This window comes from Nicotiana attenuata, chromosome 7 (assembly GCF_001879085.1).
Source record: "Nicotiana attenuata strain UT chromosome 7, NIATTr2, whole genome shotgun sequence".
Classification (NCBI taxonomy): domain Eukaryota; kingdom Viridiplantae; phylum Streptophyta; class Magnoliopsida; order Solanales; family Solanaceae; genus Nicotiana; species Nicotiana attenuata.
The window spans coordinates 42,005,213-42,018,971 of record NC_031995.1 but is presented as its reverse complement, the minus strand read 5'-3'; the positions used below and the strand labels follow the sequence as shown (position 1 = coordinate 42,018,971).

The following is a 13,759-nucleotide window of genomic DNA, read 5'->3' as shown; positions in this document are numbered from 1 at the left end:
CCTCCAGGATAATGGGATTTAGTTGTCAAGTTTTCAGGACCCTCCTGGATAATTGGATTTAGTTTTAAGTTTTTCAGGACCCTCCTAGATAATGGGATTTAGTTTCAAGTTTTTCAGGACCCTCCTGGATAATGGGATTCAGTTTTAAGTTTTCAGGACCCCCCTGGATAATGGGATTTAATTTCAAGTTTTTCAGGACCCTCCTGAATAATGAGATTTAGTTTCAAGTTTTTAGGACCCTCCTAGATAATGGGGTTAAATTTCAAATTTTCAGGACCCTTCTAGATAATGGGATTTAGTCTCAAGTTTTCAGGACCCTCCTGTATAATGGGATTTAGTTTCAAGTTTTCAGGACCCTCCTAGATAATGGGGTTTAATTCAAAATTCTCAAGATCCTCCTGGAAAATGGGATTTAATTTCGAGTCTTCAGGACCCTACTGGATAATGGGATTTTGTTTCAAGTTTTCAGGACCCTCCTGGATAATGGGATTTAGTTCTAAGTTGGTCAGGACCCTCCTGGATAATGGGATTTAGTTTCAAGTTTTCAGGACCCTCCTGGATAATGGGATTTAGTTCAAAGTTTTTCAGGACCCTCCTGGATAATGGGATTTAGTATCAATTTCTCAGGACCCTCCTAGATGATGGGATTTAGTTGTCAAGTTTTCAGGACCCTCCTGGATAATGGGATATAGTTTAAGTTTTCAGGACCCTCCTGGATAATGGAATTTAGTTTCATGTTTTTCAGAACCCTCCTGGATAATGGAATTTAGTTTCAAGTTGTCAGGACCCTCCTGAATAATGGGATTTAATTTCAAGTTTTCAGGACCCTCCTGGATAATGGGATTTAGTTTCAAGTTTTCAGGACCCTCCTGGATAATGGGATGTAGTTTCAACTTTTCAGGACCCTCCTGGATAATTGGATCTAGCTTCAAATGTTTAGGACCCTCCTGGATAATAGGATTCAACTAAACTCATGAATGCTCCTAGTCCAAACTGGGGCAGAAAAGTTTCTTTTGTTGTAGTGGCAGGCACCCACCTGGAGAACTAGGAATTCATTTCAGAGTTAAGTTCAAAGTCTAAGACAACAGCAGGAACCCGCCTGAAAAATAGGGACAATTCAAGTTAGAAGTAACAGAAGCTCGCCTCGAGAGTGCGAGTCAACAGTTCGAGATGCACAACGGAACGGTAGAAGATTCAAGATCAAATTTGGAAGACATATAGATAGGAATCTTGTAACTCATAGCTGATAGACTTGCCTAGCTTCTTTTCATTTTTGATTTCGGTGTAATAAGGAGTTCAGCAAGCAGTAACAGCAGCAGCAGCAGTGAAATCACAGCTTCTCGGTAGTCCCAGCTACCAAAACTTCTAGAACTACAGTGACCTGATTCCTTTATAGCCAAGGATATGTAGGCAACCTCGGAAGCAAGGTTCGGTCTAACTTTTTCAAAAGCGCTTCCCATGGAGTATCCAAATGGGCAAAAATCGCTTATATTCGCTCACTTTATCTTTGCCCGAAAACTCTTCGTGTTTCAGAGCGAAGAGGGGCAGCTGTGAGCACGTATTTTTTGCTCGACAAAAAATACTCCTACAAAGTCACAAAATAGATTTTCTAATTTATTTTATTTTTTTTAGAATTTTTAGGAATATCTTGATAATTGTTGGTTGCATTTTGTCGCATGTTTAATATTTTAAAATCATGAAAAATACAAAAAATATTTTATGCATTGCATTTTAGGTATTAATTGCATTTAAGATTTTAATTACTTTAGTTAATCACAAAATATAGGCCACTTTTTACATTTTTTTTTAGCTTTAGTTTTAAAATTAGTATTTTTCTTTCATTAGTTAATTAATTTTTCCTTTTAATGGTAGAGCTAGTTTATTAAATTCAGATTCAAATTAGGATTTATTGTAGGTTATGATTAATTTGAGTTTGATTTTTTTTAAAAGCAAGGGAAAAGAAGAAAAAGAAAGAACAAAGAGAAAGGAATTAAGGGAATTGAGCCTTGTTTAAATTTGGGCCAAACAGTGTCTAAGCCCAAAATCCCCTTAAAAAAAACCAATTCGATTCAACCCCCCACTTAATAAAACGATGTCGTTTTAGTAACGGCGATGTTAGTCGTTGATCTCCCTTGATCGAACGGCCCAGAACTCAATGCCCCATCCCTTATAACTGTCCTAAGACCCCCCCCCAAACCCCTCAGAACCCCCCCCCCCCATTTCCCCCATCTCTCACTCTAGCTCTAACCTAGCCGCCCCTAAAATCCTTCACCACCCGCCGCCTACCGCCTGCCGAAAATCGCCCCGCGGCGGCGGCCCCTCTCCTAACCTACCCAAATTCACATCCCATACTCCTCACATCAGCCTCGTCGTTAATCCACCATTAATTCCCCAAAAATCCCAACAGATTTTCTCTAATTTCAAATCTAGGGATTCCAGTAAACCTAATTTTTCTGCCCCCCTCATCTATGTTGTATGCCAGTGGCCCAGAGCCAAGCCAATTATCCCACCAAAAACTACATTCCCCATTATGAAGCCTCCAGTGAATTACTTTTTCTGCGTCTCTCTTATTGAACATCAATCTTTTCCATGCTTGTGATTGGCCTGTGTCCCATTTTCTGGATATGGGGTTTGATCTTTGGCAATACTTTGCCTTCAGGAAAGAGCTCTAAAGAGATTTTGCTGATCTGAAATGCCACCATTGCTTGAGTTCCATTGCTTTACATGAGTCATGAATAGTTCTAAAACATATACCACCTTCGTTGGAGGGGAAAGATAGCTTAGACCATGAGGCCCAGTGGTACTTGTGTTTGTCCTTATCCATTCCCCAAAAAAAGTTAGTTGATAACCTTTCAATTTGCTTCATGACAGTCTTTGGAGGAGATACTGGTGAGAGAAGGTGAATTGGTAAGGATTGAAGCACATACTTGATCAGAGTTGCACTGCCACCATAGGCTAGCATCTTGCCATGCCAACCTTTGATCCTGCCTACCACCTTAGAGATGAGACCACTGAAGTACATTATTCTGATCCTACTAGAAAATCTTGTCTCTACTTGAATTCTTCTGATAGCACTTGGCAGTGCACAGGGAGTAGTCATGAAGTGACTCTTGTGTCGGTTGATGAGTTGGCCAGATGTATTCTCATAGTTGCTAAGAATCCACATGATTTTTCTGAGGGAAGATCTTCTACCAGAGGTGAAGATAATGATATCATCAGCAAAACTTAGATGGTTGATTTGAGGACCTCTCTTTTCCATGTAAAATCCATGGAAAAGCTGATCAGGGTTCAGAAGGTTGAGCATTCTAGACGATAGTTCAGCTCCTACGATGAATAGGGAAGGAGCTAGAGGATCACCCTATTTGAGGCCTCTTGTAGATTGGAAAAATCCATATCTGGTGCCATTAACTATAACTGAATACCAGTTGTTGGACCTTGTTCTCCAGATCATGTCAATGATCATTTCACTGAATCCCATCCTCCTATGCATAATACATGTGAAGCTCCAGGATACTCTATCTAAGCCTTGGCCATACCAAGCTTAATGACCACATTTGACCCCACAGTTGGCTTCATGATACCATGCACAATTTCTTGGGCAAGCATAATATTTTCAAAGATATTCCTGCCCTTTACAAAACCTGATTGGTTTGCAGAGATTATCTTTGGCAGTATGGGCCCTAGCCTTGAGCAAATAACCTTGGAAATAATTTTGTTGATAAAGTTGCTGAGATCGATTGGCCTAAATTCTGTGAGACTGTTAGGAAATTCAACCTTGGGGAGAAGAACAAGGCATGCATTGGTCATGTACCTAGGCATTGAACTGCCTCTGAAGAATGCTAGAACAACCTTGAGTAAATCTTCCTTGATGACTTCCCAACAGGATTGATAGAACTTCCCATTCATACCGTCAGGACCTACTGCACTAGTAGGATTCATGGAGAAAACTATTTCCTTGAGCTCTGTCATAGAAGGATCCCTGGTGAGAATGTCATTGTCATCACTAGAGATCATGGTTGGAATTATGGAAAGCAGGTTTTCCCTAATGACTGAACCAGGGTCTGTGAAGAGGTCTTGGAAGTAGTCAGGCAGCCTTCCCAATATTTTCATCACCTTGAATCCATTCACCTTCCTCATTCTTAATTTTGTGGATGAACAACATCCTTCTTCTTCCTCTGATTAAACTGTGGAAGTATCTAGAATCGGCATCCCCTTCTTTGAATCATTTTAGTTGTGTTTTCTGTTTCAGAACTTCTTGCTCAACCTTCAAATGTTTAACATATTGAGCCTTAAGCTCATTGAGAGTTGCTCTATCAGTATCATTGTTTGTCTGAGCCCATATCATCTTTGCATCCTTCACCTTTTGTTCAAATTCTTTAGCTTTTCGGAAGATGTCCCCATATTGTTGTCTAGACCAAAGACTTAGAGCATGGCTTAATGCTTTCCTTTTCTGGTGAAAGACCCACATAGCATTGCCTCTAACATCTTTGTTCTAGATTTCAGAAACCAATGGTAGAAAGTTTTTGTTGTCCACCTAACAGTTGAGGGATTTGAAGTACTTTTTATCACTGTCTTGTCTTGTATGAAGTTCCAAGAGTAGGGGTTGTGATCAGATCCTGTTGAAGCTAAATGAGAGATTGTGGCGGCAGGAAAGGCTTCCAACCGGTGATCATTGGCTAGTCCCCTTTCTAACCTTTTCCATACAATAGAACATTCCCCCCTTCCATTAGACCATGTGACTTTAGGACCATAGAAATCCAAATCCACAAGGCCACAATCCTCCATCATGCTCCAAAAATCAAGACTCTTGGACATCTAGTATGGAATGCCACCAATCTTTTCTTCAACAGAAGCAATGACATTAAAGTCTCCTATGACACACCATGGTACACTGCAGTTTGTTGATTTCTGCCTTAAAAATTCCCATAGTGTCCTTCTGAGAACTGGTTTACATTTGGAATAGATGACTGTTAGGTGAAACAAGTTGCCATTTTCAGCATGTTTCATCTCCAAAGACAGTTGTTGCTCATCATGATCTAGGACCTTGGCAGTGAATTCCTCATCCCCAAAAACCCAGATCTTATCATTGACATTAGAATCAGTTTCATGCATTGAGAGTTGGATTTTGAAGGAGTTGATGTGAGAGTTGTCTAAAAAAGGTTCAAAGACAGCTATGAAAGAAAGTTTGTGGATCTGTTTCAGGAGTTTGAGCCTTTGAATGGCTCCAGAGGTCCTGATACCTCTTACATTCCAAATAATTGTACTAATCATTGGAAGGAGGGTTTTAGGTTGTGTTTTGATGGGACACTACTACTTCTATTTCTAGTAGCTTTGCTCCTGGTTAACCTGGTGAGGGGATCTTTCTGGGAGGAACTGTTGCAGAAGCAGCATTTTTCTGGTTTGACTTTCCATTCACTGTAGCAATCAGGAGTTCACAAAGTTGTTCCTTTTCAAGATCTTCATCATTGGAATCATGGTCAACATCTTGTTCCCCAATTACTTCATCTTCTGATTCAATTGTCTGTACTCATTTTTCTATGGAGTGTCTAGAGGGTGCAAGTGATGGTTTTTTCTGGGAGTGCTAGTAGGAACTGAGGTGGATTTATGTATTTTGGAAGTGGGGTTTTCATCATTGGTGGGAAGGTCTGATTCATTACCATTTGAAGTTGGTTGTTTAGTGGGTAATAGAGGTCAGGAAAGGGAAGGATTGACTATTACTGAATTCCTATAAACAGGGGATTCCTCTATTGCATTAGGATCAGGCCTGAATTTTTTCTGGATTGTAGGGCTCAAAAATTGGGTAGTATCAGGTGGTTCATTGATGCTGATTCCTGCATTTTGTTTCCTCATTGCTTGTCTTCTCTTTTGACTGGGTTAATTTTTTGGTTTAGGAGGTTGTATGTTGAAATCAGTTGCCTTAGCTTTTCCTTTCAATAACCTCCTAATATGATCATCATCCTAAACTGAGAATTCCTCTTTAGAACTAGTAACATCATAATTCACAGGTTCCTCAGAGGACTGGACATGATGAGGATCATGGCTAGGAACAGTGGTAGCAGGGGTTTGACAGTCCAACCTAGGGTCAGCCAATTGTGCACTTGCACACTCATGCAAAACATGAGGAACTCCCACCCCTGAAGGTACCCCTTCCTGTATTTCTATAGGTTTCCCCTGACAATTGTCCATCCCTCCTTGAGCTTCTTTATCAGACAGAACAACAAGGGGCATGGCACTTAGTCTCCCATTTAGAAGATTAAGTTGGAAAAGTCAACCAAATATTGACTTATGTGTAAACGATATCGGATGTGAATACTGATCGTTTGGTTAGCTCCGTAGGTAATTTTGGATTTGGGAGCGCATCCGAAATATATTTTGAGGTCCATGGTAGAATTAGGCTTGAATTGGCGAAATCGGAAATTTGGCAATTTTCGGTCGGCAGTGAAAATTTTGATATCGAGGTCGGAATAGAATTTTGGAAGTTGGAATAGGTTCGTAGTACTATTTGTGACGTGTGTACAAAATTTCAGGTCATTCGGACGTGCTTTGGTAGGTTTCGGCATCGTTTGCCGAATTTGGAAGTTTAGAAGTTCTTAGGCTTGAATCCGAGGGTAATTTGGTGTTTTGATGTTGTTTTGACTGTTCCGAAGGTTCGACTAAGTTCGTATGTTGATATGTGACTTGTTGGTATTTTTTGTTGAGGTCCCAAGAGCCTCGGGATAAATTCGGATGGTTAACGAAGTGTTGGGAAGTGGAATAAGGCAGCTGAAGCTGCTGCTTCTGATGTTTCCCCACCTGCGGAGTGTGAACTGTTGCGACCAAACACACTCACTCAAGTATACGTGGTCATCAAGTAATAGAGTAGTGAGTAGAGTATCATTCCAATGAAGACTTGTGATTAACTATTGACTGATTCAAACTCAATTAACTTATTGATTCAAGAGATTTCTCACAAAATATAAAAGTGACTAATTTACTACCTAAAATTATCAAGCAATGAATTAACTAGAGACCAACCGAAACAAATAGCAATTTCAAATAACAATCAGTAGGAGAGAATATTCCAGGGTCACGGGTTAGCTAACAATCCTGTCGCGTTCTTGGTTTAAAATGACTAATTGATTTATCTGGATTGTTGATTGACAGTGTTGATATTACTCATAAGAATCTGTCGAGCCCTTACTCACCTATTCAAGTTAACTTAATGCCTATATGTCTATGGAATTAAGATTAACAAGAATGCATTTACAATTCCTGTATTTCAACCAAGCAAGGCAATTAGGTATATGTCTATCCTAATTGTGAATTCGTTCCCTGATGCCCGGGTTCAAGAACTTGCTCTATTTAATTCTATATGCAATCTAGAGTTCTCACTTTCGAGTTCAACTCTAGATTCGTAGATAGTATTTCACTGTTATCTACTCAGCAGAATAATTAAAAACAAAATTAAATAAACAACCCAATATGATAAAATCAACTTCGTCAAATTAAACTTCAAACATCAACATTCATGTTTCACCCATGACCCTAGAATAATAGGGTTCTTAGCCACTCATGTTCATACAATCGTCAAAAATAAGGTTTTCAAACATAAAATCAATTAGTACTAGAAAGGGGATGGAAGAATTGATCAAATCCGTGCTCCCGAGTGTTTGGCTCTTTTGTTCTCCTCTCAAAGTCATGTTCCCCCGTTCAAAATAGGTTTAGGTTGGCTTTATATCAGTTGGGGGCGTCTTGGGGTTAAAATAACCGAGTCCTAGTCGAAATAGGACAACTTCACATTCCGAGCATCCAGGGCAGCGTGGGGCGCTAGCCCTGGCGCCCAAAATATTTTGATTCTGTAAATTGCGCCACAGCTAGCGCCCCACGCTGGCTGTGGCCCTCAAATTTCACTTTTTGCTTTTTCTTCCCAATTCCGCTCCAATACGCGCCATTTCATCCCAAATTGCATCCGAATGATTCCTACACAAAGAAATACCACAAATGAGCATAAATCATTATACTATACATCCGTAATCTACTAGACATGAGCCAAAAGCGAGGCGATATATATCAAAATATACATACTTTAAGCCGATTATCAATACCAGATACTTAGACTCTTACTCATCCTCGAGCAATAGAATTATATCAATCCCCCAAAACATACTTATCACTATGAAAGAGCACTTCACAATTAATTCAATCAAACACCCTACCTTTGGACTATGACCGATATCGGCGATTAAGCATGAACACGCGAATTTTACATTCTTCCCGTTTTCGAACCAGCCCAAGTATATACAATGCTATTCAACCAACTCAAGCAACCTCTCCACAACCACCTTACCTCAATTGATGACTCGTTACACTAAGCATCCTCTGCTCACGCACTCACCCAATAAAAGAAAGTGTACAACATCACCAATCCGTCATGAGACCAAGTGCCCTCAGCACAAACAAAAGAGTGAATATCAATGTCCACACATTCAAATATGCCATTGAGCATAATTTAAGGACATCACACTATTGAAAAAAATTCACTCACTCTCACAAACAGTTCATGTGCATCCCATGGTCGTACCATAAGCTTGCCTGTAGTGTATATCTCTACTAATCTAAGCTAGCCAAATCTAGGATCAATTAGGACTTTAAGGTTGTAATGTAGGCTAAGGGACGGGTAGGATATATTTAGGAAGAGTGACTAATCCTCCTAAGGACTTTAATACACTACACTCACAAATCAAACACCTTTTCATTTCAACCCATTCACTTGTCATACACCATATATAACATAGCCCTCTTTTCAATTAAGCACCTCTATGGATTCACTAGCATGCGTGAGAAAGATTAGGAGGTGTGTATCTTTCTAGATTATTTGAACTTTTATTTTGCTATTTCTTGCAATATTTTTTTTTCTTTTTCTTCACACACTCCATGCATTGAAGTTAATAAGCTAGTGACCTTTATTTACAATTTTAGTGCACCTTAAGGGCCCTTCCATGGTTCCACCCAAAAGTAACTCCCCAATCTCTCCCCTTACTTCTTTTAGCGACTAAGTTCCTTAGGAGGTAAAGGTTCAACAATCTCGAATCAAGAACAAAGTAGGAGTACGGCTTGTAATGTGGGTGCCAAGGAAACGGTCTATAGGCTCAAAGGGGCTAGCAATGGGAAAATTTTATTTGTCAGTGACAAGCGCCTTCATGGTCAAGAAAGAAACGCATACGTCATCTCCTAGACTAGCACAACTTAATGATTTCACGTTGATTAACACACGAAGCAAGTTATAGACTACATAGGATAGCACAAAATATCAACAATCCTTACACACACATGGCACTTGACTCACTCAAGACGGTTTCTGTGCGACTCTCAAGTCAAGCAAGCATAGCAAGTTGAGAATTTTTAAGCAACAATGCACTAGGTGGCATACAAGTCAATCAACTGAGAAAAAGGTGTCACAGAGTAGGCTACTTACTTTACTTGGGCATTACAATTTAAATCACATATGCAGGAAGACAGAGCGTATTCCACAACTTAACTTGCCAACACCAAACATGTCAATAGGTCCTCAGAGAAATCTCAGTTTTCTCCCTTATCCTACTCCTAAAAAAAATAAACTAGAATACCCGGCTCGAGCTATAGCAACCTACACATGACAAACACAAAGATGAGAGTGAATCAAGAAATTTCGCCTAAGGTCATTGTGAGGGGAAAAGAGGACCCCACACTTAAAACCCGAAGGCTATGCATAATCGAATAACAATATGGGCTCAACATGCATCAATGTGTCATCCCAAGGCTATAGGTACTCAAGACTTCCCTATGCCATACAATTCAACTTGTCTAACATGGCCGTAACTTAACCATGGTGCAAGCATAACAAAGCTAAAGTCTACATTACTACACTAATTTAGTATATTAACTATGACTTACAAAAGTTTACAACAACATACAATACCCCCAAACACCCCACACTTCGCCCAAAATCATATACAACTACACTTGGCTACTTAGACTTCACTGATGATCATATTTACTCTCTTAGGCATTTTAGCAAACACCTTGTGGGCATCAATTTTGCTCTTTTATTTCAACAATGGTGGAACAAGGTGGCCCTCCCGAATTTAAATGAAGTAGAGGGAACTTAAGTTTACTACTTCAAACACAAAGTCACAATCAATTTGTGCACCAAATTTTGTATACACAAATGCCACCTACCATACAATAAAGCATATTTAAAAACCCTTGGGGATTGGGGATTGTTAGAGAAAGAAGATTAAACGTACCCTAGAAAAATTCAAAACACAAGAAAAGAGATACAAAGAAGAACATACCTTTGGGTCTTGAGATGGAATTGAGCAAGAAAGATTGAAGAATTTGAGAAAACAAAAGAAAAGGAGGTAGAGAAGAAGAAAAGCTCGGCAGTTCGTTTGAGAGTGAAAAAGGGGGTTTTGGGTTTTACTCCCTCGTTTCAATTTATGTGAACCTATTTGACTGAGCACGGAGTTTAAGAAACAATGAAGACTTTTGGAATTTGTGGTCCTAAACAAGTCAAAAAGGGGCCCAGAGTATTTGTGTGGTTATAAAAGCTTCTCATTAAGGGTAGAATTATAAAATTAAGCTAAATTGTTACCAAATTTAGAAAGGGGTCATTATTTTTGGAACGGACCAAAAAAGAAATAGGTTCACATAAAGTGGAACAGAGGGAGTAGTTATTTTAATTTAGGTGGGGGATGGTTTTGGGTAATTGGGTACGGGCTAGGTTGTGTGTGTATGTGGGTATGTGGGTCGGGTTATTTGGGTTGGGTAATTTTAATTAACCTAAGAACGAAAAAAAATTAAAACAAACTTACCTGCGACCCGCTAGCCTAGCGCCCCACGCTGGGACTGGTGTTGGAAATTTTTGAGCTACTGTAAAGTGCGCCCCAGCCAGCGTGGGGCGCTGGGCTGGGCGCTCATTTCGCTGATTTCTTTTTTTTTGATAAAATTCCGACTACCCGAGCACTCAATACGTAATTTCCACACACCCCACACTATCCCCACCTAAGATTTTATACAACTACAAACAAAACAAAATATTTAGTCAACTCTAACTAAAAGAAAATAAAAACTAAGCTGCGAAAGCAGTAAAAATTGGGTTGCCTCCCAATGAGCGCCTGATTTAACATCGCGGCACGACTCAACACATTTTTAAGCATCGGCCAAGTCCACCGAGGTCTTATGACGTGCAATGTCATCACCCCAATAATGTTTTATTCTCTAGCCAGTTACCAAGAAGGTACCAATTGAGCTCGTATCTCACAGTTCCATCGCTCCATGAGGCCTCACACTACCACAACAAAAGGACCTGCCCAACGAGACTTAAGATTTCCGGGGAAAAGCTTCAACCTCGAATTGAACAAAAGAACTTCTTGACCCGGCTCAAACTCTTGATGTTGGATGTGATTGTCATACCACCTCTTAGACTTTTCTTTATATAATTTGGCATTTTCATATGCGTGCAATCGAAACTCATCAAGCTCGTTGAGTTGCAGCAACCTCTTCTCACCAGCTAAGTCCATATCCATATTCAGCTTTCTAATTGCCCAATAGGCTTTGTGTTCAAGCTCGACGGGCAAGTGGCACGCCTTCCCATAAATTAACTTATATGGAGAAGTACCTATGGGAGTCTTGTATGCAGTTCGATATACCCATAATGCGTCGTCTAGCTTCCCGGCCCAGCCCTTTCTATTTCCACTTACTGTTTTCTCCAGAATCTGCTTTACCTCTCTGTTTGAAACTTCCACTTGACTGCTCGTTTGGGGGTCATAGGTAGTGGACACCTTGTGCTTAACTCCATACTTTGAAAGTGTCACGACCCAAACCGATGGGCCGCGACGGGCACCCGGTACCTTACTCAACCGAGTACCAATGTAACGTATCTTTCTTATTACATCATCATATATACATGACATATGGGCCTAATAGGCCAACATGATCCTTTATAAACTCAAAACATAGGCCGACAACGCCGTACAATCTTTTGCGTACACGGCATATGTCTACAAGCCTCTAAGAGTACAAAAATGTCATAAAGGTCGGGACAGAGTCCCGCCATACCAAACAATACACGTCTAAATCATACTAACCAAACAAGCAACTCCGGAGCAAATGGAGCGCACCAACATCTTCCGCTGAGCTGATAGCCTACTTGGAGGGCTCTCGACCTGTCTATCGGGACCTGCGGGGATGAAACGCAGCATCCCCAGGCAAAAGGGACGTCAGTACGAATAATGTACCGAGTATGTAAGGCACATAAATAAATACATAAGAGACATGAGAGACATATAGAGTACATGACTCAACTTGTAAGTCTTAATAACTTTGTAAATCATAAATTACTTTTAGCGTCATGCATATGCATATGAATGTCATATCGTGCATAGGTAAATATTTCATAACATCATCAGCCTCTGAGGGCATCCCATCATAGCATATCGGCCACTGTGGGCAAAATCATCAACGTATACCAGTTGATCAGGTGGTGGTGCGTATATAACGCCATAACCTTTCCCATATCGCATATACATATATATATACATACATATATACGCGTATATAACACCGTTTGAATCATATTTCAGCCACTGTGGGCAACATCATCATCATCCTATACCAGTTGATCAGGTGGTGGTGCGTATATAACATCGTAACCTTTTTCCATATCCCATATACATATATTTAAATATATACGCGTATATAACGCCATCTGGTCATTGGGTCAATGCACATGAATGCAATGCATGAAAAGTACGTTAATAAAATCTTTTGGAATTTCATAAGACCATTTTGTCTTTGAGCAATATCATAAAGTAAATTTTTTTTCTCAACTTTCATATTTTTCTGAGACCCATGAACAGATGATAAAATATTACGATACATGGAAATTCAGGAACATAGATATCTCTAATACTTCTATGAATAGAGTCATTTATGGAATTTGTGCATTTGCACGTTTCGTTCGTATCGTATGGATCATTCCAAAAGAAAGAAGGGATAGCCTTAATATACCTGGAATAGGAAACTCCGTATAATATTCTGTTGAAAACCTTCGTGGATTAAACTTAGAACCTAAAAATCGATTAAGCTTGTGCGCTTTTAAATTTGAGGAACGAAATTGGCTTCTGATTCTCACGTTTTTGGCCTTAAGACCAAAGACAGAATGATATGTAAGCTTGGTCCAACGTTTTTGTTGGATTCTTTGCTTCTGTTTCAAGCCTTTGAATGGAATGGAATACTATTTTGCTATATCACATTCATGATTTTGAATAGAATGAAATCAGATTTTTAGCTTATGTTTCTATAATGAAGTAGTATCAAGTCTTGTCTTGATAAGAATGAATTTTATTCATTCTTTAGGTGTAGACACCTAATCACCATTTGTTATGAGTCACCTCTTAAATTGGTGGCCTTGTGCCACGTGGAGAGTGGGGGTGAAGATTAATAATCTTTACACACTTATTAGTTAATTGGGTAATGTTCTGTTACTCGGTAATTAACCAATTAACCGCATAATTTAAAAATTGTCCCAACTTAATTAAATACTACTCTCTTTTAACATACCTTGTACACCTTACAATTATGTAGTACCTTGTATGGCACTAGTCCATAAATACCGTGTATTTTAGCTCGGGCCGTATTTTACCCCAACATGCCAAACTTTGACAAAATTCTTTTTCTTCGATATTACTTACCCTCTTACCTTCACGAATTTACTCATCACTTATAATTCTTATAATCC

General features: G+C 39.5%; 1 protein-coding gene across 1 annotated transcript; it reads right to left on the bottom strand.

Moving 5' to 3' along the window:
• On the bottom strand, nt 4,223–4,785 carry LOC109229996. Its single transcript, XM_019395534.1, has 2 exons — nt 4,540–4,785; nt 4,223–4,492 (listed from the first exon to the last, which is right to left on the bottom strand). The coding sequence occupies exons 1-2, from the start codon at nt 4,783–4,785 to the stop codon at nt 4,223–4,225; spliced, it is 516 nt and encodes a 171-aa protein (XP_019251079.1).

What these genes read in the sequence shown, in the direction of transcription:
- LOC109229996 (XM_019395534.1), bottom strand. Translation starts at nt 4,785, where the DNA reads ATGGAGGATTGTGGCCTTGTGGATTTGGATTTCTATGGTCCTAAAGTC. An exon ending in GTACTTCAAATCCCTCAACT is followed by an intron (nt 4,493 to 4,539) that starts GTTAGGTGGACA and finishes TCTGAAATCTAG; the next exon opens with AACAAAGATGTTAGAGGCAA.